This window comes from Protomyctophum parallelum (genome assembly GCF_964188405.1).
Source record: "Protomyctophum parallelum genome assembly, chromosome: 4".
Lineage (NCBI taxonomy): Eukaryota > Metazoa > Chordata > Actinopteri > Myctophiformes > Myctophidae > Protomyctophum > Protomyctophum parallelum.
Genome location: NC_139700.1, coordinates 16,800,199 through 16,827,149, shown reverse-complemented (window position 1 = coordinate 16,827,149; position 26,951 = coordinate 16,800,199). Strand labels below are relative to the sequence as shown.

The 26,951-nt window shown below is 43.8% G+C and overlaps 1 protein-coding gene across 1 annotated transcript in view; it reads left to right on the top strand.

Annotated features, from left to right (window-relative positions):
• The window catches only part of sema3e (sema domain, immunoglobulin domain (Ig), short basic domain, secreted, (semaphorin) 3E), a 46,900-nt gene extending 20,659 nt beyond the window's left edge, over positions 1 to 26,241 (top strand). The window contains exons 2-17 of the mRNA XM_083763148.1: positions 1,444 to 1,604; positions 2,058 to 2,117; positions 2,808 to 2,927; positions 8,808 to 8,901; positions 9,616 to 9,732; positions 11,132 to 11,274; positions 12,322 to 12,436; positions 12,988 to 13,057; positions 13,171 to 13,315; positions 13,847 to 14,072; positions 14,512 to 14,603; positions 15,410 to 15,451; positions 16,500 to 16,666; positions 19,332 to 19,402; positions 21,970 to 22,103; positions 24,087 to 26,241. Of these exons, the coding sequence (XP_083619274.1) occupies positions 1,444 to 1,604; positions 2,058 to 2,117; positions 2,808 to 2,927; positions 8,808 to 8,901; positions 9,616 to 9,732; positions 11,132 to 11,274; positions 12,322 to 12,436; positions 12,988 to 13,057; positions 13,171 to 13,315; positions 13,847 to 14,072; positions 14,512 to 14,603; positions 15,410 to 15,451; positions 16,500 to 16,666; positions 19,332 to 19,402; positions 21,970 to 22,103; positions 24,087 to 24,626 (2,297 nt within the window). The 3' untranslated portion in view covers positions 24,627 to 26,241. The remainder of the gene's footprint in view (positions 1 to 1,443; positions 1,605 to 2,057; positions 2,118 to 2,807; positions 2,928 to 8,807; positions 8,902 to 9,615; positions 9,733 to 11,131; positions 11,275 to 12,321; positions 12,437 to 12,987; positions 13,058 to 13,170; positions 13,316 to 13,846; positions 14,073 to 14,511; positions 14,604 to 15,409; positions 15,452 to 16,499; positions 16,667 to 19,331; positions 19,403 to 21,969; positions 22,104 to 24,086) is intronic.
• Positions 26,242 to 26,951: the final 710 nt, after the last annotated feature.

Sequence of the window (26,951 nt, the reverse complement as noted above, 5' to 3'; positions counted from 1 at the left end):
TACATTTTGAATTCTGAACTTTTACTTGTAATAATATAGTATTTCTATTGCAGAGAAATAGTAGTAGAGTATTTCTATTGCAGTATTGATACTTTTACTTTTGAGTACTTTTTCCACCAATGTTGGAGGCGGTACAGGGCGTCATGATTTAACAATAGAAATTGTTGACATGCTCCATGATTGTTATCAAAAAAACGTGCACAGAACAATGCTCCCTATAAAAACCACAAGGAATCAGTATATAAATGCTCATTGTAACGGTTTGTTCCACTCCTTCTCATTCGAACCCTCATACATATCATGTTTTCCTATGTAATTACTTGGATTATCTCCAATGTCAAATAAAAACCACAAACAAAAACAAATTTGGACAATGCCATAACACCGAAAAATACAAGCTGTTGAATGGAGTCAGAGGGAGGTCGACGCAGGGGAGTAAAGTCTGCTTTACAGCAGTGGTTCCCAAACAGTGGGTCGGGACCCTTTTGTGGGCCGAGGACACATTGTTATGGGTCCCCTTCGCTTTGTTTCCTACATTTGGTTTTTAATTATTATTATTTCAAAACATTTTTAAAAAATCAAAAAACCCAAAAAGCTAAAATTATTTCCCCCCCCCCCCCCCCCTAGTAATTTCAGTATGCTCGTTCACAACAACACATTGTGGATGTGCACAATGCATTGCGTGAGCTTATAGATCTGCTGTTATGCCTGTGCCACACCATACATTGTATACAACAGAGCATAATCTAGGCATTAAGGATGTGGTGATGGACAGATAACCCTGTTGTTGCTCCCCCCGTGCCCCTCCAGGGAGGAGCTGGATGGGGAACACATGTTGCGCTGCGCCCTTGGCCATGGCCAGGGGCCAAGGACTTTGTCCTAATCTCGTAAAACGGTGTCACAGATGCGACACGTAGTAAAGCTTGTTTAGATTTGCAACACCACCGTACGGCAGAGTATATAAATTATACATTGCACTGAAATGAGTTTGACATGCTTCAAGAGAATGGGAACACATCTCATTTGCGAGGCCGCACTTTAGAGTCTGCACTCCGCAGGTTACTAAAACCTATTCTGAACGTACAAAGGAAAGGAATCCTGTGTAGAGAAATAAAGGGAGGTCCACATATTCTAAAGAAGAAAGAAAGGTGAATCCATTTTTCAACAGGCCTTAAGGAAGTAACAGGGAGACAGAATTAATAATCTGCTCTGTTAATATATGTATACACTACAGTATGTGGCAATGGTGCACTGTTTTATACAGTATCTTTCCACGCAGTAAAAAAAAAATATTTTGTCTGTCTGTCTGTCTGTCTGTCTGTCTGTCTGTCTGTCTGTCTGTCTGTCCGTCCGTCCGTCCGTCCGTCCCCGTCCGTCCGTCCGTCCGTCCGTCCGTCCGTCTGTCACGTCTTATCTAATGTGTGTGTGTGTGTGTGTTTGCAGAGCTATGGCAGATGAACAGGACCTGGGTGTTCCAGGGAGCCAGACCGTCCATCCAGCCCCAGACCATGCTGCTGGACGAGGGCCACGAGAGACTGTACGTAGGGGCCAAGAACTCCCTGTACTCACTGAGCCTGGAGCGGGTCAACACACACCACAGAGAGGTATATATACAGTATATACAGGCCTGTTTTCATCTCTGCCGTACGTGACCTGTCTGTGTGAGGAACACTGAATTCTGCCACTCCTCCTGTGTCAATAGGTTACTCAAACAGATTGGGTGGGTGGGTGTGTGTGTGTGTGTGTGTGTGTGTGTGTGTGTGTGTGCTGCATGAGAGAGAGAGAGAGAGAGAGAGAGAGAGAGAGAGAGAGAGAGTGTAAAGTGGTTAGATAGAGGTTACAGCAGGGTGATAGACATAGAATTCCATTATAAAGAGGAGAGGCAGAGAGGGTAGAGGTGCAGTGTGCATGCATACAGCCATTCTTAACAGTGCAGTAACATTACAGTAAAAAATTAAAATAAACTACAACGTTTGATTTACAGTACTAATCACATTTTGTATAGTTTTTTAGCCTATATCTGATGTTTGTGTAAATAAAGTGTGTTCTCTCCTCAGATCCACTGGGCCAGCACTGAGGCTCAAGTAGAGGGATGTCTGGACAAGGGCAGGGAGAAGGTACAGTAACACTCAACCATTTATCTCCAGACATAATTCAATAGGCGCCGTCGCCTCTATGCTATTGATTAGCATAACTCACACTACGTAGTTCTCATTAACCTTGGCTCAACCTATTGATGTAATGGTATTATGGATCCTGACCGCTCTTCATTTCCTTAATCAAAACCTCTTTTCCTGTTGTCCACCCTTTTAATTCCTCATCTCCCTTTTCCATCATTGGTTCATCCCTCTATTATTTCCATTTTCCGGACTTGCCACTTCGTTCCCAAAGTGTTTATGCAATGTCTGTCCTATACGTTGTATTATTATAAACAATAGTTGCTTAAACAATGACTGAACAATGATTAATTATGCACCAATCTGGGAACTCGTTCATTTGACAGTTTTTCCATTGCAAATTGAAAGTCTGTCTTGAGAGATTAGCGATGCACAAACAATAGAACACAGTCAAATCCTCAGTGTTCATTTAACTCAAAAGAGTGCACAAAGGGAACCAAATAGACCATTGCATTAGTAAACAATTCAGAGTTAAATTAACCGATTATATGCCACCATTGACTCGGAAAAAGGCAGCAAAGAAGACCCTGTGTACCTGTCACCTGACAGACAATATTGTGTTAACATTGATATTACTGTGCATTTACTATTGCTCTCTCTCTCTCTCTCTCTCTCTCTCTCTCTCTACAGCCAGAGTGTGCCAACTACATCAAGGTCCTGCAGCAGTACAACCACACCCACCTTTTAGCCTGTGGGACAGGAGCTTTTAACCCCGTCTGCGGCCTGGTGAGGGTGGGACACACCGGACAGGTGAGACTGACTGAGAATGTCACCTGCTTCAACATGTGAGCCCGGCTTGTCCACTTCCTATTTCAATGCGGAAAAAACATGCAATGAAATGAAAACCACAGCACAGGACATTTGAAGGTGGAACCCTTTGGTTCTGTCAATATTAACACAGCTTACAACATTCTGCTATAAGGGGACCACATTAATGAATTAATTGAGACACTTCAGCTCAGGATTAATTAAACATTTTACCATTCATTGCAATGATATTGCATTTAGTTTGGCGGTGTGGCTCTGCTCATGTGATATTACAGATGACCTGTAGTGCAACATACACAATCTGAGATCACAAACCCCCCAGAGCAGAGCACAAGATAAAGACATTAAATGAACAACATAACTTTAAATTATATGCCATATACCACGTAGAATAGATACATACTGTATGATACGTATCACATATAGAACAACCCATAAATATGCAGAATCGCCCATTACAGAACGAAATGCCACAGGGAGGAGGCCGGGGAGGTGGAGGGAATTTGAACGTCGACATCTGAACAACTACTGTGTCAGCTAGCATGTAGAGTGAATGCAGACTACTGTGGGCGTGTGTGAGTTAGCAGACAGACTGATTATTGGGAGTATATAATATGAATGAACTATTAGCGAATGAATGGGGGGTCCGGAGAGCGAGTATTGGGTCTGTAGGTCGCAAGTCCAAAAATCGTCTTGTGATTGGTTGTCAGTGGGGTAGGGAGCGCTCTGCTCATCTGTTCATCTTGAAGTAAATCTAACCCTAACTCTAACCCTAACCTCAGTCTTAACCAGCTAAGCTCATATCAGTTGAAACCAGCAGCGTATTCGATTTTGGCCTAAAGAGTAGTTTGTGGTTGTTGGACAAATAGTGGCGACAGCTGGAGTCGAAAGTCGAATGAATAGTCACCTAGACTGGTGAGGTGGCTGCCGGAATTGGGTTATGTGCCTGTAGTAGTAGGTGAGAATGCCCCGCCCGTGCGGGCCCACACAGGCGCACGCGGGCGCACATTGTAACATTGGCGAATGAGGTAAAACAAGCGCTCCCTCCAGACTCGCTACAGAAACAATATTAGCGTCCGGCGAGAGATAATTAGGCTAATGTAGCCTCCTGACTTCCGTGGCTCCATGAACTATCGCTGCGCTGGATTTAATTACTGAAAAAAATAAGGATTTTTTAAAACAATATACCTACTATTACTGTAAGAAACAAAGGGATAGGGGAACATCACAATTCAGACTTATAATGGTGCACAACAGCAACAATAGAACTTTGCCAAATGAAAATAACATGGTGCTCTATAGATTTCTAGAACTTTCTCAACAGTTTCTTTAGCAAAGTTTGCACTTTCCTGCATTGTCAATATAGTCTTCACCATAGCACCTCAGGGGTGTGCTGTGTCTCCAAGAGAGGAGATGAGAAACAGAGAGGGAGGTATAGGGAGAGGGGGGAGAAGTAGAGACAAAATGATAGTAGGGAGAGGGAGTGAAGAGACAAGACCGATCACGATGGATAGGGAGAGAGTGAGACGGTGTGGTAGAGAGAGAATAAATAATATACTCGTGGGGAGTAGCAGTATATGTTTGTTTTGCTCTTGATAATCTGGACAGGAAAAGAAACAAACAGACTGGCTCTCGCTAGAGGTATACAGCGAGAATACAGAACAGTACAGAAGCAGAGACACTCTGTGTTGCCTCCATACTGTGAGTTCAGGGGCGTGTGTGTCCATGTGTGTGTGCATGCGTACGTGTGTGGGTGGCAGGCATTCCTTACCAACGTCTTAAGGATTCTATTACACAGCTTGGTTGCTAATGTGAACTGCTTGGTTGCTAATGTGAACTGCTTGTATTCATATTCGGAAGCCTCAGTAATCCATAAATCATAATCTAAGGCATTGGCAAAATTATCGATGCTTCCTGTACTCATGATCTGTATCCTGAATAGGTCTACTTGTTGAGTTTCCCCGCCACGCATGTCAGGAGCCACGGGTGATTTTTAACCCGCAGCACGGGTTTGTCTGACTGTAGGACTGTTGGTATGTCTAACCAAGGTATGCACATCTGTGTGTAGCATACATACATCCGTGTGCATCTATGCATGCGTGTGTGCATGCGTGCGTGTAACTTGTATATAAGTGAGATTGTGAAAGGTATCTTCCAGATGTTTACACTGAAAAGCTCCCTGGGCGTGTGTGTCTGTGTTGTTTCCAGAGAGCCAGAGCACATCATGCACAATGCTTTTTACCCTGCATTCCACACAGCTCTGCTCGGCTCATTCAAAACCCCATCACACCTTCCAAACAGACACAGTCACACCACTGCTCCATCACTCATATCAATGGAATGTTTACAGCCCTAGACAACACCGGACTGGAGAGCTGCAGCTGCCTGTAAAGCCGTCCAATGTGCTCTGCTGTATCTGTATGTGCGTGTTTATAATACATGATGACGATAAGGAGGAGTGTTGCAAAATTGGCTGGTGTCCTGTGGTCATAGATCAGCACACCAGTGGCAATATTATCGTATAGCATGACCTCAAGTGTATTGTGGATTATACCATGTCAGGAACTACAGTATAGAGGAGTATGCACATACATCACTTTTCCCCCCGGTAACATTGAGCAGCATGGAGCATTGGAGTTTGGAAGCGCTCGATGGAAATCACGTCCTTCGTACCGCCTGTTTTATGTGGTAGTGAAAAATAAACATCTGCACGCCTGCACGGAATTTCTTAACAGAAAGTAGCTCATAACATGTCTATGGTGGATTTTTATGAAACAAACAAAAACGTAACCCTAATTCAAGCATTCCGTAGAGATGCAATGTTGGTGAGTTTAACAAAAAAATCACACCCCTGTGAACTGAGTGGTGCAACTCCCCCCCCCCCCCCCCCCCCCCACACACACACACAGGCACACAGGCAACAGAGCAGCACTATCTCTCTCTATCGCCCCTACTGATACTAATAGTCATATACTGGTGCTCAGATACACATAGGCAGGTGGGTTACACGGACATTGCTGGTTGTAGGAGTGGTTGCACCACTCAAAAAAACATTGCATGGATGCACCTGGGACGTATCCTCAGTGATGTATCCTGAGGTCAATGGGGTTTCGGGTCTCTCAACATCATACCCTTCACTCAGGCGACTCAGCCGGGAGTGATCAAGTCCAGACTTAAGTCGCAGTAGCTACCCTCAATCAGTCCCACTAGGGAAAAACCAGGGACACACAATCCGTTGGAACTTCTCCAGAACTACTCTGCCAGGGCTGGGAGGTACACTTCTGGCGCATGGAGGGACTAGGCTCTGTGGGTTGTCTCCTGTCCGGGCCCCTCCTACGTCTCACCAGGTCAACATCATTTAATACACTTTTCTGTTTGAATGTATGGTCTGTCAAGGCCAGAAAGTAGTTTTTTTTCGTTCCTGCATAGCTTCTATGCAAAGCTTAGGCAGACAGGTCGGGTTAGCCAATCAGGCCGGGCCTTATACTGGCTTAGCAACACAAGTGTGATGTGATGCCAATCTGCTAAGCCGACGGTTTAGATTGACCAATTGGGGAAGCTGATGCCGATACAATCACCCAGCTGACAGATACAGATATTAGTGATATATTTCGGTTCATGGAAACCCTTAATGCCTTACGGCTCTGCACACAGTTATGCCAGGGACAGATTTTGTGTGACAGACAGACCACATATTCCGTAAATTATAGTATTAGATTTATGATTAATAGAAGAAAATGAAAGAAGAAGAAGAAGTATTTATTGCTAGGTTAAAGGTAAATGTGGTGGCTGCGTTTGGAGCGCTGGGAGAGATTTGCTCTCATTAGAATGACTCTCAGCAAGATGTTGTGATTGATTTTTTGTCAGGTCAGAACTAGCTGTGGTAAAAAATCATTACAATCATAGCATTACATTTGAGGAATGTCAAAAAATGCATTTCTTCCTTTTTCTATGTTTTTCTATTTGAGATTCATTGGCACATCTCACAATTTCACAAACATCATTCTTTCCCCTTCAAAACAGCTATTTTCTAAAGCCCATGATTAACGGTAATTCAATTCGTACCTAACATGGAAGCCAAAATGTGCCTTAGTCTCAAGAAAGCATCTATCAATTTGGGAGGAGGCATCATTTTATTTTTAAATAGTGGCTTAGACTACCTCATTTTAGAATGACACTCTTATAGTGTACGAGATTATACTTACTGTAGACTGGAATTATCATTTTGCCAGACTGGATGAACTTTGTGTGGGGCACCTTAGTGCCCCACACAAAGTCAATTGTTGTTTTTAGGGTATTACTATTTATTTATGTATGTTAACATTTATTAACCACATAAACCCTAGCACAGAGGGTATGTGCATGTCATATTGTCATAATAGGCATTATAACAGGCAACATTAAAAAAAGGCAAAAATTCAGCTGAAAATAGCAAATCTACGAGCTCACAAGAACGCATCCTATTACGATGCATTGTGAGCTTGAAGTTTGCAATTTGAGGTACAACAAAGTTTATAGGGTTTAAGTGGTTAATCTGTCCTAATTGTGTGCAGTACAAAATGTTTCAAATAATTATGGACCACTGTGGTCACATGCGTTTTATTATATCTCAGAGGAAATGCACAGCTTGCTTTCCCACTAACCACATTTACATTTTATGTACAGTACACCAACAGTGCTGTGACGTGTTCTGTGAATCCTGTGTGGTTTTGATAGATCACAGGCAGATGATGAATGATGTTAAAGCAGACTGTGAATTGTGGTACAGCCAGCCGTACACACAGGGTTTGGTTTGGACACAGCAGGGGGTTCCATGGCTACTCATCAATCAATATGAGACGTCTCCTCTGATCTCCTACTGACACCCATAAACACTGCGGTGGGCACACAATTTAAGGGCTGCATTTCTATAGGGTTTATGGGTGTGTGACACAAGTGTGTGAGTTAGTGCTCTGTGACTGTGTACATATCCGTTTGTGTCTGTATAGGTGTGTGCGTGCACACATGTGTTCCCCACTGTCTGCGTACCTGGGTAGTGTGCACACTGCAGTGTGTGTGCGTGTGCGTGTGTGTGTGTGTGTGTGTGTGTGTGTGTGTGTGTGTGTGTGTGTGTGTGTGTGTGTGTGTGCGTGCGTGTGTGCGTGCGTGCTCCCCGCTGTGCATGGCAGGCGGATCAGAGGGAGAGGTGGTGAACTCTGTGTAGAGGATAAGAGTGGAGCAGATCTGGGGTTTTTCACATTATAGGACAACACTCCTTCACATGGTCATCCATCACTCCATGTCCCATCTATCTTCTCACCCAAGTCTCATCCATCACTTTCACTCTTACTTTCTCCCTCTCCCTCTCTATCTCTCCCTCTCCCTCTCTCTCTCTCTCTCTCTCTCTCTCTCTCTCTCTCTCTCTCTCTCTCGCTCTCTCTCTCTCTCTTTCTCTCTCTCTCTCCTCAATCTGTATCTCTCCATCACGTCGTGGGGTGCATCTATCTGACAATGTAAGCATAGACATAGAGCTGTCTGTCTAGCTGTCTATAATATGTGTGTGTGCGTGCGTGCGTGCGTGTGTGTGTGTATGTGTGAGTGTATGCGTGTGTGTTTAACAACTTTGCGAGGACCACCACTGTTTTTGCAAGACGTTGAGGTTGATCACTATTTAATTGTCCATTCAAGGGTTTAGGGGTAGACCTGGAGTTGAGCTCACAGTCGGCGGTCAAGGTAGATGTGTGGAATGTGAGGGGTGAGGTTATGGTTGGAATTGGAGGTTAAGGAGATGAATGTATTCATCAGTCATAATCTGTGTGACCTCCGTCTGCGTGCGAGCATTTCTGCAGTGCCTTGTGCATTCTAACGGTGTTTTGTCCTCAGGACAGGCTGTTTGTTCTGGAGGAGGAGAGCATTGAGAGCGGGCGAGGACGGTGCCCGTACGACCCCAACAGCCCCTGTACCTCCACCCTCTCCAGTAAGACACCATTCTCCACTTTCAACCTGATCGTATTTTTGGACATTTTTGGTCATTATAGCCGAAAATAAATAGCAGACTACGAGCTCACAACACGTTGCATTGTGATGCATTGTGAGCTTATACATCTGCTAACATGTATCAAATATAGCATATCTCAGATATGTTAGAGGGCATACTGTATGTCTATTCTGAAGGGCCACTGGTACTGCTTATTGTGCTGCACGGCTGTTAAATTCACTCTACTTATTTCTTTCATCTAATTCCCATCAGACCGCGGCCGCCACAGCGGATCATCTGTTTCCATCTGTTTCCAGCTTTTTAATTCAGTAACAAATATCAAAAGTGACATGTTACTTATGAGATCACATTGGTAAACCATGTTTGTTTTCTAAATGCCTTTTGTCTTCTGTAGAGTTTTGCTGATTGATTCTGCTCTAGTCAGCTAGTTTGAGAAATACTGCCATCTTCTGGACTTTTTTATCTCAGTTAATTATTTACAATCAGAAAGCACAGATGGTTATAGTCTGTAACAGAAACCTTTATGTTGATCAATATAACTGATCATATCATATTTATGTATATGATAAACAGTTACTGGAATGTATGCATGTGTGTGTGTGTGTGTGTGTGTGTGTGTGTTTGTGTGTGTGTGTGTGCCTGCGTGCGTGCGTGCGTGTGTGTGCGTGCGTGTGTGTGTGTGTGTGTGTGCAGGAGGAGAGCTGTACATTGGCCTGTACACAGACTACTGGGAGAATGATGGAGCGCTGTGTCGACTGAACAACCAGACATATACACGGACAGAGAGAGATGACCGGCAGCAGCTTAGTGGTCAGTGCTTCTTAGTTGTTTTTAATAAATTCTGGTTATAAAAAAAAGAAAATCATTCCCAAAAAGCACAATGTTTCATTAATTAAAAACAAATTCAATTATTTCTTTCAGTAATTTCACAGAGATACTGTATAAGAAAAATCTAAGAAATGTCATGAAATAAGCCCAAACCACACCAAAGGGCCGGGTTGGGACAACACAGTCTTTAAGGTAAACCACACCAGGAGTTGCATTGGTGTGCTTTACCTTACAAGCCGTTTTGTCCCGACCCGTAGAAAGCAAATGTTTAAGAAGTAGCTTCGCGCCACGTTGTGAGCTTGCAGATCTGCTATTTTCACAAGTGTGGTTCCCAGGTGAATATCTAATTTCTGTTTTGGGCCGAAAAGTTTGGGAAACACTGGTCTAGACTATGATGTCTAATGATGAGCACAAATACAATGTTGGGAATCCAAAAAAATTATTAGAACAACAGATCACATGAAATAAATGCATAGCCTATTGGACAATGTGAAATTCCATTAGCCTAGTTCAAAATGGTGAAAATGTGTTAATTCACAAACAAACACAATCCTCCTCTGACCTTGTGGTTTTAACTACCTACACTATATGCTTAGTTGGCTCTAACTGGTCCGCCTTTCTTTCCATCCACACTACATTTCTTAGCCAAAAATAGCCAATCTATAAGCTCACAGCTCATAGATCAGAGTTACTAGAGCTTGGCTATTTTTGGCTAATGTTCTCCTACTCTTCAAGTAGCCATGGGGTTAACTTAAATTGAACCCCTTTGAAACTCTGTGGCTGTGATGCCAAAAAGTAAGCTGCTTGGCTATACTAATTACTATTTATAGAGCAGCCTACTTATACACGTGAGATTTGCTTATTTATAGTCTAAATTAAACCTCGTTATGGAGAATGGACACTCCCCAAACCTGCTACAGTAGCTCTTGAATTTGCCATGATCACATGCCTGCAAGTAAATCCATAGCATTGTGCTGATGGTTCACATTCATTATGTGGACATGGCCTGCAACATTATCCGTTGTACTGAATAATCATAATTGTATGACTATTTTCATCTTCCAAGGTCTTCCAAGGCCATTCATGACAATAGAGTACACAGTATTTAATGCCTAAGTAATACAAATACTGCCTGTACCAGTATACAGACAGACATCGCAAATCATCCTGATCTGCAGTTCACTTGTTTACAAGCTCTTTTGGGGGGAGGACTTAACATTTGTTCGTGTTTGTAAAGCTGGTAAAAGCAACACAGTTAAACAGTCATTATAGTGGATTAGCAGAAAGGTTATACTTAGTATGCCACAGCACAGCTGTCATTCACTTACATGTGTTGAATCATTCATTAAATATATTCACAACAGCATTTCTTTCTCCCCAGAGCCTAAGTTTGTTGGATCAGCAGTAATCCCTGACAACGACGACAGGGATGATGATAAGGTTTACTTTTTCTTCACTGAGAGAGAGATGGACTCTGATGGGGTGAAGAAAGGTGTCTATACCCGCGTGGGGCGGGTCTGTGCGGTAAGACTTTCTGCATAATAGAAAAGGTGCTCAATATGTTTCCAACTACACAAAAAATGGCCAACAGATAAAATAGTAAAGGTTTCATGACATTAATTTTAATTTATTTTAATTTAAATTTTTTCTTTTAAGTTTTTTGTCCTCAATTACACCCAACAAATCTGAACTTTGAACATTCAGTGGATTTTCTGTGGTCTGGAGTTTTCTCTGTGGTTTGGAAGCCTTTTGAGCTGCAAAGAAAACAGGCAAAACAGTGAAAACAGTCTGCTGGCAAATCCCATTGACATATATTGGATTTGCAGGTTGTCACATCACAGCAGGAAAATCAGAGCACTTGTTTGAGACAGAAAACCCCAGACAAAGAATCTACTGAATGTTAAAAGTTCAGGTTTTTTGGCTGCAATCGAGCTAAGAAAACCTAAAAAAAACCTAAGAAAAATTACAAAAACTTTTTATGTCACAATCCCTTTAAGCCCAGACCTCACAAAGCTGTTTTTAATGTAAACCACACCAATTCAACTCATTGAGTTGCAAAGAGTTATATTGGTGTGGTTGACCTTAAGAACCGTTTTGTCCCGACCCGATCCTTTGGTGTGCATGGTTTGGGCTTTAGACTCCATAAGTCCTGACCCTAATAGACCCTAATAGCCAGAGCGAAAAGTTCACAAAGCCTCATTGACCCCCCTGGAGTGTGGCCTGTGGACCACAGCCCCCTCTGTGAAAACCTCAGCAATAATTTTGTTCTCTAATATGAATTGTATTTTTGATTGATTGAATACTTGTTCAGAAATCCAAACTCAAGCTCAAAAGGCAAAGAAGTTTAGGGATAAGCGGTAAAGGCACTGTTCGTCAGTGCCTTTACCGCTTATCCCACAGGGCCCTTTGGCTAAAAGGGCCTATACAAAAAGGTCCTGAGGACTTGTTTTATGCATTGCATTATTTTTTGCTACTTTCTGTGAAACAGTGTACAGTGTATTCTTATTATTATGCATGCGACTGACAATCTTTAATAGTATAATCATGAACAATATCTACCTTCTCTTCTAGAATGATCAAGGGGGCCAGAGGATGCTGGTGAATAGATGGAGCTCCTTCCTGAAAACGCGTCTCATCTGCTCCGTGGCCGGGCCGAACGGCATCGATACACACTTTGACGAGCTGGGTAGGGCTGTGTAGGCATCCATACACACTTTGACCAGCTGGGTAGGGCTGTGTAGGCATCCATACACACTTTGACGAGCTGGGTAGGGCTGTGTAGGCATCCATACACACTTTGACGAGCTGGGTAGGGCTGTGTAGGCATCCATACACACTTTGACGAGCTGGGTAGGGCTGCGTAGGCATCCATACACACCTTGACCAGCTGGGTAGGGCTGTGTAGGAAGCTTTAACAATCTTGTTGGTGCTTTAAGATTTTGATTACAAGAAAGTTAGAGCGTTAATGACATTTAGAAGTTTTAATAACATGTCCAAGTCTACGAATAGACTATTTAATTTTGACTTTGGCATTAACATTTAAAGACATTATGCATTTTCAAAATTCGTCCAATACAGGCAACAAAAGAAAAATAGTAATAGTCTGCCCAGCATAGTTAGTATAACAGTATGACAGGATGGCACTACAGTATAAATGTTTTATTTGTATATTGGTTATTTTGGGTATTTGACTGATATTCGTAATACTCTCTCTCCTGCATGTGTTGTGCATTTCAGAGGATGTTTATGTACTCAAGAGCAAGGACGACAAGAACCCAGAAATCTTTGGCCTCTTCAGCACAACCAGGTGAGCTGGTGACAACTTCCAACATACAGTAACATGATGTACAGTATGCATCCTATCCTTTAAATGCAACTCGCCTGCGATCAGATCAACAATAGCATGCCCGTCTCTTGCAGTGCTGTTTTCAAAGGCTACGCTGTGTGTGTCTATCACATGGATGACATTCGGGCGGCCTTCAATGGTCCGTTTGCTCACCGAGAGAGACCAGAGCACCACTGGACCCCCTACGAAGACAGGGTCCCCTATCCCCGGCCTGGATCTGTGAGTCTGAATGCCCAAAATGATCATATATGACAAATTATGACCAAAACGAAATCGCTTCCGATCCCTATAAACCAGCGAGCTGACACTATGTATGCCCAGCACTCTCTGATGTTCTGTGTTAACAGCAGGTGACCCTTTGAGAGAGAGAGAGAGAGAGAGAGAGAGAGAGTGTAGAAAGACTATGTAGGACAGTGTGAAGCACCGTTGTAAGCTGCCTCAGCAGGTCACACAAGGACAGACTGAGCCAGGCCAAAACACAGATCAGCCAACCTGTGTTCTCCTCGCTCCATTCTCTCCTTTTCCCGTTCTTCCGGTCTCATGCCCACCTTGTTTTCTCTCTCTCTCACTTGTTTTCTCTCTCTCACTTGTTTTCTCTCTCTCTCACTTGTTTTCTCTCTCTCTCACTTGTTTTCTCTCTCTCTCACTCCTCACTGTCCCCCCCCCCCCCCCCCCCCTCCGTCTCTCTCTCTCTCTCTCTCTCTCTCTCTCTCTCTCTCTCTCTCTCTCTCTCTCCCTCTCTCTCGGCAGTGTGCCAGTAAGGTGAACGGGGGCGGCTTCTCCAGCTCAAAGGAGTTTCCTGACGAGGTGTTGCGTTTCGTGCGTTCCCACCCGGTCATGTATCGCCCGGTGCTTCCCCTCCACCGCAGGCCCATCCTGCTGCAAACGGAGCCCGGCAGGAGGCGGCTGACCCAGATCGCCGTGGACCGCGTCCAAGCTACGGACGGGCACTACCACGTACTCTACATTGGCACCGGTGAACACACAATTATTATTTCCAAACCTAATCCTCAATGTAGACTTTGGGCCCAAAGTCCCATACAGTGAGCGGTTTCAGCAAAATTAAGAGCAGTTTAAACACTTAAGCCCCGATTTAGTTGTCAGATATTCTAAAATAGCTCACAGAGTAACATGTTGTCAGCTTGTAGGGCTGATATTTCCACTATACAACAAATCCATTTAAACTTGGAACGCATCTGTGTCACCTTATGTTTTAACCACTTTAACCATTAATTTTATTAAGTCTAGCTATTGAAAAATAGCAGATATACCAACTCATAGTGCTAGTATTATAATTATAATAAGCGAACATTTTAAACTCATATCTTTGCTATAGATATCATTTGACTGTGTATGGGTGTGACTGTGAACACATGGAGCAGATGCAGTGATACCTCCTCTCTTCTCTCTACCAGACGACTCCAAGGTGTTGAAAGTGATCACCATCTATAGTAAAGACACAGACACTGTGGAAGAGGTGCTGCTGGAGGAGCTGCAGATATTCAAAGTAGGTTTCCTAAAAGTTCCAAAATAAGACTTGGTAGATAGATAATAAACATTGATTAGTTGGGCTGTCCCGATTGTGAAATGTTGCTTGACAATATTGTCATGCGATTAACAATAGTTGCATGGGGCAGATATGACAAAAACTTAAATACACAGCCAAAAATGCGTTATATGGCCCAAATACACCATAGAATATTTTGTATACTCAAAATGTGTTACAAAACCAATCTACAAGCTCACAACCCCTGCAAAACGAATTGGAATTATTTAAAATAATTGTGATTAGACGACTATGTAATTGTAATACTTACTGACAGGCCTAAATTGATGCTGATAAGAGGCACAGAGTATGGCTGCATGACAAAAAACAGACAAAAAGGTTCAGATATCTGAACCCTCACATCAAAAATATATATTTCAAATAGCTACTACAGTATATATTTTTGGTTGATTGGTCGGTCGGTCAGGCAGTCAGTTGGTTGGTTATAGCTGGATTGATTTAGGCCTACTGGTTCATAGGTAGAAACTTAGATCACGGAAACCCTTCATTCTGACACTTTTTTTTTTGTCAGTTCCCAAATAAAACTGTTGGATTTTGCTTAAGAGGACTCTGGCTTGCTATTTTAATTTGAACCTTTTTGAGGTTTTTGAGAGCTGTTTCAAGTATGCACACACTACCCTCACTCCAGAACAGAGTGTGGCCGCTGACATTGATATAGTATAAAGGCTCTATTAATGATGTCTACCATGTCTTTCTTCCTTCTTATATTACCTTTTTAATTGTCGATTCACCTTTCATCTTTTTAGGTGCCAGTGCCAGTGACCGAAATGATTATATCATCCAAAAGGGTAAGGATCGGCTGGCATTTCAATGACTTGTTGCTTTGCTCCACTGCAGTTCTCTGGCCAGCCACAAGATGGTACTATTGCAACATCTGTTCATTGTGTTGTATCAACAAGAGTTGAGATGAAGAACCATTTTCTGAAGTCCATAAAATCTAAATAACCTATAAATCCTGAATACTTAATACCCATAATATATAAAATGGGTATGGATAGTTAATATGGACTTAAATGGTTCTCCGTCTCAACTCTTCGAACATTCCTTCATTCATGTCTTTGTAGTGTGAATGGAATCATTCTGCATAGTAGGTCACAAAGGGTAAACAGATGATCAATTGCTATTGAATATGATGCAATACAACCCCCAATCTACAAGCTCACAACGTGTCGATGTAGATTGGTTATTGGTTATAAAAACATGTCAGTTTGTCAATGTGAACAATGTGGAACAGTAGCTATGTGACATATGCCTGCAGCATGTCACATATACAGTATGTCACATGCCTGCAGCATGTAACATATACAGTATGTCACATGCCTGCAGCATGTAATTGCAGCACGCACAATCTGGAATGACATCTTACTGTCTGTCACCCATGAGATCCTTCAATCTTTACATAGATCAGAACCAGGGTCACCAGAAACCAGAAACTTTATTGGCGGATGAGTTTTGTTTACAGATGGGACAAGGGATTTTAGTAGGCTACTTAGCCAATTAATTGCCATGGCAGATTTGTCCCACACCTGCCATTTGCTTACTTAACCAGTACACTTTTTACAGTCAGTTTGCACGTTCTCCACACATTCTCCACAGCACACAGACCTCTACCACTGCACAATGACTTTACACAACCACCGGTACCCGACAGACACAGATTTAGTAATTAATTATGAATTATGGATAAGGAATCAGGACATTATTCCAAGGATTTTGGAGGAGGGGTCAGAATAAATGATAGACTCTTGGTATCAACTATTCCTAATAATAATATCAAAGACGAAACCCAACCATGGGTCTCAAACCTCATGCGTCCCATGTGTTGTGGCTCCACAGCAACAACTGTATGTGGGCTCCGAGGTGGGCGTGGCCCAGATCAGGCTGCATCAGTGCGACCTGTACGGATCAGAGTGCGCCGACTGCTGCCTGGCTAGAGACCCCTACTGCGCCTGGGACGGCCTCACGTGCTCACGCTACTACCCTGCTGGGGTATACACCAAGAGGTACTACACGCACACACACACACACACACACACACACACACACACACACACACACGCTACTACCCTGCTGGGGTATACACCAAGAGGTACTACACGCACCCACACACACACACACACACACACACACACGCTACTACCCTGCTGGGGTATACACCAAGAGGTACTACACGCACACACACACACACACACACACACACACACACGCACACACACACGCTACTACCCTGCTGGGGTATACACCAAGAGGTACTACACGCACACACACACACACACACACACACACACACACACACACGCTACTACCCTGCTGGGGTATACACCACGAGCTACTGTATGTACACGTACTGTAGAGCAGAGGAGAACGCGAGAAGGGAATCTCAAGTTTTCCCGTCGTATTTTCGAATCCATTTGAAAACACAACAAGAGAGGACAAACACAGGCAGCGGATTGGCCGTTGCATACAGTAGAGCACGACCCTCAATCACCCATTAGAATGCAAATGCATGTCTTTCAGGCAGCCTTTGTATCGTACTCGTCTGGCAGGTATACCTCTTTGAAAACCATTTGTGCTTACTGTGCTTCTGATGTTGGGGGACGGGGGGATGGGACACACACACACACACACACACACATCTTGCCTGCCCAAAATGTAATTCCTAGAAACTGTTTCCCGACTTTTCTTCACAGGGTCGGGAAACTGTTTGGAAAATCAGCAGTGAAAATGGACTCTTCTCCTCCTTGGTATCTTCACCCGTTCATATGTGTGCTCAGCCACGGAACAACAGCTGCAGCCTATTTTAATACGATCGCGCTAATGAAACAAAACGCTACACGGTGACGGTACAGGATTATTATTTCATGTCAAGTATCAGAGGTTGATGTTACCCAGGTAAAGTAGGCTAATCTATCTAAAATAGGCACTCTGAATGTTTAAAGTTTTCCACATATTAGTACTTTTATGAAAAAGGCATAAGCCTAACCTTTAATAAAATCATACTATCATTGTTGATATGACGCCATTTAGGTCAATGATATAACATTATGTTGTGATATAATAATATAGCAGCGGGTAGACCTTAAGGGCCAGTCAACTGTCATCCGTGAGAACGTGTTTTGGTACGATGACGCGCGGATTGCAGGTGGTTGCGGATTGCGAGATTTTGCTGAGAGTTTGTGCGTTTTTTAAAAGCTATAATATGCCTATAGATAGATGCCATTCATTTATTTCTCGCATTATTTCACCGGCGGTTTATCCAATATTACAGGGGTTGACACTAAGGTCTCAGAGGCATGTACTACTTGCCTATCAGGTCATGGCCACTTGCCCCTCAAAAATATCGTTAATTACCGTTCATTTTAACTTGTATTGTAATTGTCGCAATTTTGAGCCCTGGTTTGAGAAAACTCATGGCTTTTGCAACCAGGTGATGTTGTGAACTTGTAGATTAGCTTTTTTCAATAATTTATAATATATTTTAATGACACAAATCCACCCTAAACTGCAAATCTCCCCCGCACCCACCCATGCACACACACACACACACACACACACACACACACACACACACACACATACACACATACACACACACACATTTGTACTGGGAAAACCGCCTTTTCTTTTATGTCCCAACCACTTGGAATGTCGACCTACAGTTTAAATTAAAGATCTGCTCTCCCATAACATACAGTCAATTTATATCTATACAGATACTATACAGGGCGGGCAGGGTGCATCACCTGTGAGACTTCAAGGCAGCAGCACATCACTCTTCCATGGTCTGTAGACCGTAAGGCTATGAAGCAATATAGAACTGGGCATAACGGGCAACAGATATGGGATCTCTAAAAGGCAATGGCACGTGGACTGGTGATTGGTTTAATTATTGTAACGCCCAAACCACACCTATGCATAATATAATGGGTAACGGAGGTGTTTTAGGGATTTTGACAGGTATATCAGAATGCCAACTTTAGTGGGGGAACACCCCTTCCCCACTGCTAAATCCCCAAACAGTGTATTTAGAAAGATTGAACGAAAATGGAGCCCTATATGTGCAGACGCATGCACGCACGCACGCACGCACACACACACACACACACACACACACACACACACACACACACACACACACAAGCTTGCTTAAATGTGTATTTATACCTACAACCTTGCACAACATGCATGCACATCACTTTGTTGAGTGAGGTGTCAGATGGCCAATCCCTATATAATGTAGGGATTTGAGGGAGCTGATATATTATATCAGCTGTTGGCACCTTTATCACCCACCCACTCTCTCTGTGTGTCTCTCTCTCCCCCATAAGCATTATTTATAACACAAATGCATAACAATAAGGGTCTCGAAAATAAGGCTCGTCTTAACCAACACGCCATAGTAACAGATAAGGCACTCAAAGCTGTTATGTAATATGTATTAGTATTCCTGTTATCACCTCTCTTCCTGTTTCCTGTCTGTCTGTCTGTCTGTCTGTCTGTCTGTCTGTCCGTACGTACATACCCCACTCACACACTCATTATGTTTCATATTATGACATGTGATGTTCCTCTCGTTTCTTCTCATCATCCACCGTATGGTTAAGCCTAGCATTGAGAATGAAACAGGCTTTATATTCACACTCTGCTTCCTTATATTTCCTTCATCAGCAGACGATTCAGGCGGCAGGATGTTCGCCATGGAAACGCTGTCCAGCTGTGCAATGGGCTGCAAATTGATGGTTAGTGCATTTGATAGTGTGTGCGTGCGTGCGTGCGTGCGTGAGAGTGAACTCTGAGAGTGAAGAAGGTATAGACCGAAAGCTTGCAAAAATAAATACATTGGTCCTCATTCACAACGGCGTTTACGCTCATAACGTGACGTTACGTGAGCGGAGTGTGAGCGGACAGGCATTTACGTGAATTCCCACATTATGTGGGAATTCATGGACATCTCCGTGAACTTGACGGTAACGTTGGTTGGTCGGAAACTCTCACCGTAGTGTAGAAGGCATACGCTTGCGTATATATATTCAGAAGGCTTTAGTCTTCATGCTGAATCAATTAATAGTCCCCAAACCTCAGATAAAATATGTAGGCATGTGCAGTCAAAATAAAAACCAACGAAGAGTAAGGGGGGAAGTCCCGCCTCGTTGTCTGGGCCAGCCAATGGCCAGCTGGGCCCAAACGGAGCCAGCCAATGGCCAGCTGGGCCCAAACGGATCTAGAAATATGGCGACTTACAGTGCAAGGAATTACAGGCTTCATTTTACGTCCATGTTAGACCCGGGGAACGCTTTGTCTATATTTTTTACAGTCTATGGTCAGCACATAAAAAAACGATATAAAAGCCAAGTATCACTTGTATGTCTATATGCATGCATGAGTTCCATACAGAAACTGCCCCCGCAAGCACGACACCTTTTTATTTATTTATTAGGATATTTCTAGCATGCGCGATTGGGGCTCCTCACTCGGCAGCCTTCTACTCGCAGTGCAACGCGTTGTGAGCTTGTAGATCGGCTCTCGCGGACTCGCGCTGCATGTTAAAAATCAAACTCACAATTATAATAAGAACATAAACTTATCTGCATTCTGCACTGTACGAATCTGACGTTGTTTAGTGTAGTAATGCCTGCAGTAAGCCTATTGAAATTGTTTTGTTATGGAGCTCCTTTGAGTCAGTTGACTGTCGGTGTGTGTGTGTGTAGGGGGGGGGGCAGACAGCAGCATGCTGCCGCTGAACCGAGTCCAATCTGGGTGAAATTCACATTGGAAAATTAATATAACGGCATGGACAGCCACAGCCGGTCTGACAGACAGACAGCAGTCACTAGGGCTATATAAAAAATTATACTGAATGAATGGCATCAGCGTGTTTGAAAGTCGGCCAGTCATATCATAGTTTTAAGCCAGCTCACCTCCACTCGCGCTTGTTCACAAACATGACGGACAGACAGACAGACAAGAAAGGCTGTTGATGATGATTATTATTACCACTGTAACTCGGTGATCAGCATTATGTTGACAGAGACTCAGCCAATTAAAGTTTCACGTAGGCCTAAATGCCTTTGCTGCAAGCACCTATATCTGCCTCCATTTGCGTCGTGGTATTAATTTATAATAATGTATATTGGATATAAGTTGGATCGAATGAAATATAGCCTTTAGTCCAAAAACAAATTAATCCCACAAGAAAAAAAATAAAGAAAATATGTCCTGTGTCCATGCATGTCCATATATTTGCTTTCCAAATCCAACAGTGCAGGGCAGGGAATCAATCACCGCAGTAGGCTAATCAATAGGGCCTTTTATCATTGCCGAGTTGTAATATAGCATTTGGTCGTGTGGTGAACAGTACAAATTAACTTCTTTCTTATTAACGTTCTGACATTTAACAAGGAGTGAAGCAATGCATGCCAAGTTGGCAAGTTTCGTTTATAATTATATACATATAACTCGCGCTGTTTGCTTGAAGATCTGTCCGTGCAGAGACCCGCCTGTCAAAATTAACTGCTCTACAAGCTCATCGCGGCTGTGATGACGTATTTCGATATTTCCTGTTGCCTTATATGGTGTGGAATGGGCGTGGATGTTCCATCTAACCAGGCGACACCAGGCGAATCGCTTGGGGAAAAATGCGGAAAGGATACACTCGGCGATCCGCACAAATGAAGTGATTACACCAAGTTCCCTGAATAACACGGGAGCAAATCGCAGCTTGATCGGACGGATAAATACGATATCATTACGCATCTGTTCACGCATTAGTTACACTGCGGAGTATTTCTCCTTTGTAAATGAGGACTATCGATTGTGCTCAGATCTGAGTGCGGAGCTTCGCTTTATTTTTTTCATTTACTCTGAGAGTGTACAAATTTGTACATTCTCAGAGTTACAGACCCATAAGGGTCCATTTTGTTCCTGAATATCATTCAGCTGGGGACCCCCTGGAACTCCCTCAAGGACCCCTAGGGGTCCCCGGACCCCACTTTGGGAACCACTGCACTATAGTGAAAGAGATCTTATCAGAGGTGGCAGTGAAGCTAAGAAGCTAAAGATTCTTCCAGTATAGGGAGTACGTTGCTCGTCATCATCCTCACCATAGCGGTCCAGTGGCGCTGCATGCTATAGAATGCAATCTCCTGCAGTGTGTTTAGCTGAGGTGATCGGGTCATTGCACAGATGAAATGGGCATGGGGGAGGTGGTGGTGTTATGAATGTATAGCTTCATGTAATATACAGTAAAAGGTCAGGAGAGATTGTTCTCATCTTAGGCGTGTTTGCGTGCGTGCGTGTCTTTGTGCAGAGGAGCGGTGGCAGAGGGCAGAGGAGAGGCACGTCTACGGAGTGGAGAGCAACAGCACGCTGCTGGAGTGCACGCCTCGTTCCCTGCAGGCCAGAGTGCTCTGGTTCCTGCAGACGGGAGACGACAGAGAGGAGGTGAGCTACATATACGTCAGTGGTTCATGCAGACGGGAGACGACAGAGAGGAGGTGAGCTACATATACGTCAGTGGTTCATGCAGACGGGAGACGACAGAGAGGAGGTGAGCTACATATACGTCAGTGGTTCCTGCAGACGGGAGACGACAGAGAGGAGGTGAGCTACATATACGTCAGTGGTTCATGCAGACGGGAGACGACAGAGAGGAGGTGAGCTACATATACGTCAGTGGTTCCTGCAGACGGGAGACGACAGAGAGGAGGTGAGCTACATATACGTCAGTGGTTCATGCAGACGGGAGACGACAGAGGAGGTGAGCTACATATACGTCAGTGGTTCATGCAGACGGTAGACGACAGAGAGGAGGTGAGCTACATATACGTCAGTGGTTCATGCAGACGACAGAGAGGAGGTGAGCTACATATACGTCAGTGGTTCATGCAGACGGGAGACGACAGAGAGGAGGTGAGCTACATATACGTCAGTGGTTCATGCAGACGGTAGACGACAGAGAGGAGGTGAGCTACTGTACATACAGTATACGTCAGTGGTTCCCCAACTTTTCAGCTCGAGACCCAAAAAGAGATTCATGGACGTTTGCCTGCGGGAGCCAAACTAGTGAAAAACGAAAAGTTTCACAACGCGTCGCTTTGCTATTTTCACGAATTCTTACTAATACTGATTCTACATACATTTTGTTTTGATTGTATTGCTGTATTGTGCCTTTTGCTTTGGCAATGGAAACGTATGTTTCTCATGCCAATAAAGCCCTTTGCATTGATTCTAAATAAACTGCACAGGATCAGCATAACCTACTGTCACACTTTTGTCAGTGCGAGGTAGTATGGGCCCAAAAAGGCATTAGATTCAAGACTCAAAAATGTTCAAAATTACCCCAAGATAGCAAGTCAGAGTCCTTGTTAGCGAAATCAAACAGTTTTTATTCACCTTGTGTCCCGAAGTGGCAAAAATGGTGTTTTAACAAAACACGCTGAATAGATTGGCCCTCCTAATCTACAGCACTACATCGACTGAACCACAGTGGCAGGCCCCCCTTCTTATATATAGGCTAGGCCCCTCCCACTGGACCATACCAACCCTAATTGATTCCACAATTATAACAGCCCCATGTCCAGAGACAATACTTTAACACTTGTATAATTCACATTATCCACAATTCACATAAATAATCAGAGTTCTCTCTCTCTCTCTACACTCACACACACACACACACACACACACACACACAAAACATTGATGGCATGTCCCCTACCCAAAACCACAGTTTGTAGGTGCAGCTCCCTACAATGGAGCCACCAATCAGTAATCAAGCAAGCACCACACAATATACAAAATAACAAATATCACTCTGCACACAAATAATACCTGAAACTTTAACCCCGTGTTGAATTCAGTCTCAGTGGCAGGCTGAACTGCCACACCTACAATTATCACAAAAAGAGATTCATTGTACCTCAGCTTTATTGGCATGAGAAACATACGTTTACATTGCCAAAGCAAAAGGCACAATACAACAATACAGCAATTACAATCAAAACAAATTGTATGTAGAATCAGTACATCCATTTTCATCAAGCTTACATAATTATTTGTTCCAGAACATTCTAGGATCAATATAACAGTTCTAAGGAACTGACTATGTGGAACATAATTGCTCAACCGGCTGTTGCTTTCTTCTCGTGCAACACGCACACACGCGTCGCACACACACACACACTTCAGTGGCCTCAAAATAGAATTTCTATCGAAGTGACAGAGATGAATTCAGCTGCACCACAGCAGTGTATTCCAACCGTGCATCTACTGTAGCAATCCTGCCTGATATCCAGCTCTCCTTTGGCTATACTGTATATAGGGTTCCCCATGCATGAGAAGGAATGTTAGATGTGAGAGCTGCAGCATGCATATGAAATGAGGGACGTCGTTTGATGATGGCTACTTCATTGTCTCGTCTTTCAGGTGCGGGGTGACGAGCGCGTCATCATCACCTCCCACGGCCTGCTGTTCCTGCGCGTGCGGAGCTCCGACGTGGGTGTCTACGTGTGCCAGACGGTGGAGCACGGCTACGTACACACGCTGCTACGCATCACCCTGCACGTGCTCGGAGGAGACGCCGTGGTGGCCATGACACGCAGAGGGGAGAAGGCCGAGGACTGGGAGGGAGCAGCAGGAGAGCGAGTCGCGTCCACCCACCACCGCCACACCTCCGGCGGGAGCCCCCCGCCGCCGGGCCCCAGCGTGAGCCCCAGGGCCATGGGGGGAGGTCCGGCCTCGGTCCTCATGGCCCCGCACTCTCGGCTATGGTACAAGGAGTTCCTCCAGCTGATCGGTTACGGGGACGCGCAGCGAGTGGAGGAGTACTGCGAGCGAGTGTGGTGCTCCGACAAAAAGCGCAAGAAGGCGAAGAGAAAGTACGCTCAGCCGGGGGCCGAGAGAAGGGGGAAGGGGAAGGGAGGCGAGGGCTCCCATCGAGCCCCGAGACACACCCTGGGCACCTGAGATGTAGCCTACACGTGCGCACATGCATCCCCGCTCGCAACCACATACGCACAAACACCAACACATAATGCACGTACAGTATACATCTCTGACTCAGTCAGTGTTTGTACGACATGAAAGGTTTTCACTGCCATCTGGCATCTACCCGAATATTCACAATCCCTTTAGTTTGCTTTTCATCATTTCCCATTTCTAATATGGTTGATAGAATCAAGTAAACCGTACGAGGGTGCCCTGGCTGTTGATGGAGGCGAGTGGAGCACAGCCGAGACTCTGGGAGGAGTTGGACTGTGACTGAGCGACGTTGCCTCTTCTCTGAAGACCCCTAAATGCACATACTCCCTGAGACTGCTCAGACATACAGTATACCCTGCTCCTCTCAAATATTCAGCTGATGCGACAAAGCTGAACTCTCATTGTATGTATTAAGAATACGATTAAAAAAAAAGAACTCTTGTTAAAGGTAGAGGCCTTTTTTCCCTCCGTTTCGATACTGTATTAACTTATTTTCTTGGTTTTCTGTATTGAGTTCTGTTGTGTACATTTAATAGAACTGGAAATATGTCATGTTCATTTTGTGTCATGGCGAAATAAGCTTTAAGCTTCACAATGCTACTAATTCATCAAGGCAACAGCCCTGTGTGCCGTGATAGGACTATAGTAATATTTTGGAGGCATGTATTATTAACAACAAGCTCAAGTCTTATGAAAGATCGGTTTGTGCCGATGAATATTTGACAGAACTTGCCGCAGTAGATAAAGTGTTATTATCAGTGTGTGTACATTTTCATCTGAGTTTAGTGATTTATGTCAACAGTATTGTGTGTATTGTATTATCACACATCTACAAAATGCTGGTGGCCTACGTACAGTATGGACATCCGGTAACTAATCCAAACCATCATCATCCTCGGTCAACGTTTTGATAGTTTGCTCTGTTTCTGTAGTTTGTATTTGTACAGTATGTCTCTCTGTATCACGTTAATTCTTTCTCTCCATTTTGTCTGTCTCTCTCTCTCTCTCTCTCTCTCTCTCTCTCTTCTTCCTTCCTCATTCTTCCTCTCTCGCTCATCTGCCCATAATGACGGTGCAGATGGGGTTCATAATTACCACCACGTCAAACGAGAGCGCCCATATTTGTCTTTATAGGGGGGGAAAAGGAATAGGAGAACATTTTAATGTGAGCACCCAAGCATGTCATTGGCTCGCCCGCGGAGTCGCTCTCATGAATATTCAATTATATCCATCGACATGACGGACAGCATAAAAAAATCTAACAAGAAAGAAATCCGCTATTATGGTTGAGCTAACGATAGGAGTATATGGACGTTTTATTGCTTTTATCTTATTTATCTGATGTTTCTTTCCCATCAGCTGTCACCTTACGGTTTTTACTTATGTTGTGTTTACAAACTTCCTTAGGTGATTGTCTGAGGATGGAGAACAGTTTTGTTTATTGCTATTATTATTATTATTATTATTATTAAGACCTGATCTCTTCACTGACAAGTCTCCGTGAATACCTTCTGACTAAAAGTTTGGGTTTTAGATAGAAAATGCTGTCTCCTTGTACTAAGCCTCCATAAAACACCTGCCATTAAAAAGATGGACCGTCCTCCTCGGTGTCACCTCTGTGATTCAACCATCAATAATGTTGCACGCACGCACGGTCGCACGAACATACGCACGCACGCACGTGCGCGCGCACACACACACACACAGGAGAGAAATATGAAGTGTGAGTCAGAGAGAGAGAGCCTAGCACAGTAGTCGGTCAGATACTGTATAACACAAGTCAAACTCCATGAGCACTGCAAAGACACGAGTGTAATAAAAAGTTTGTGATAGCCTACCATTGTGGTACCATGTGTGGAAGGTGTGGTGAGCTGGTGAAACCCAATATACGTAACGTACAGTACATGCAGTACAACCCTGGTAATATTATGTGCAATTACTAAGGCATCGTTTCAATCCACTTTCATGAGCTCCCTTGGAGCTGCACACATTGTCATTCCACACGGAGCAGCCATCAGAGCCAGTGCGGTTCTAGAAGGCGTTTGAGGATAGATTTTGAACTGGTGATTTATTCCACCCGGCTACCATAGCAACAGGCTTTGAACCTGCTCGGATCCTCTCCCCCTCTCTCCCCCTTTGGCCCCTGGGCCCACTGGGCCCTTATAACCACTGATCCACAGATGATCATGTATCACAGAATCACAGAAAAACAAGTTACTGTACATCATGTACATCTAAGAAGTGTCAAGGATGAAACACAATACAGTCTTCCGACTTATTACTTGCGCAAGCAGAGCGCGCAAGTAATAA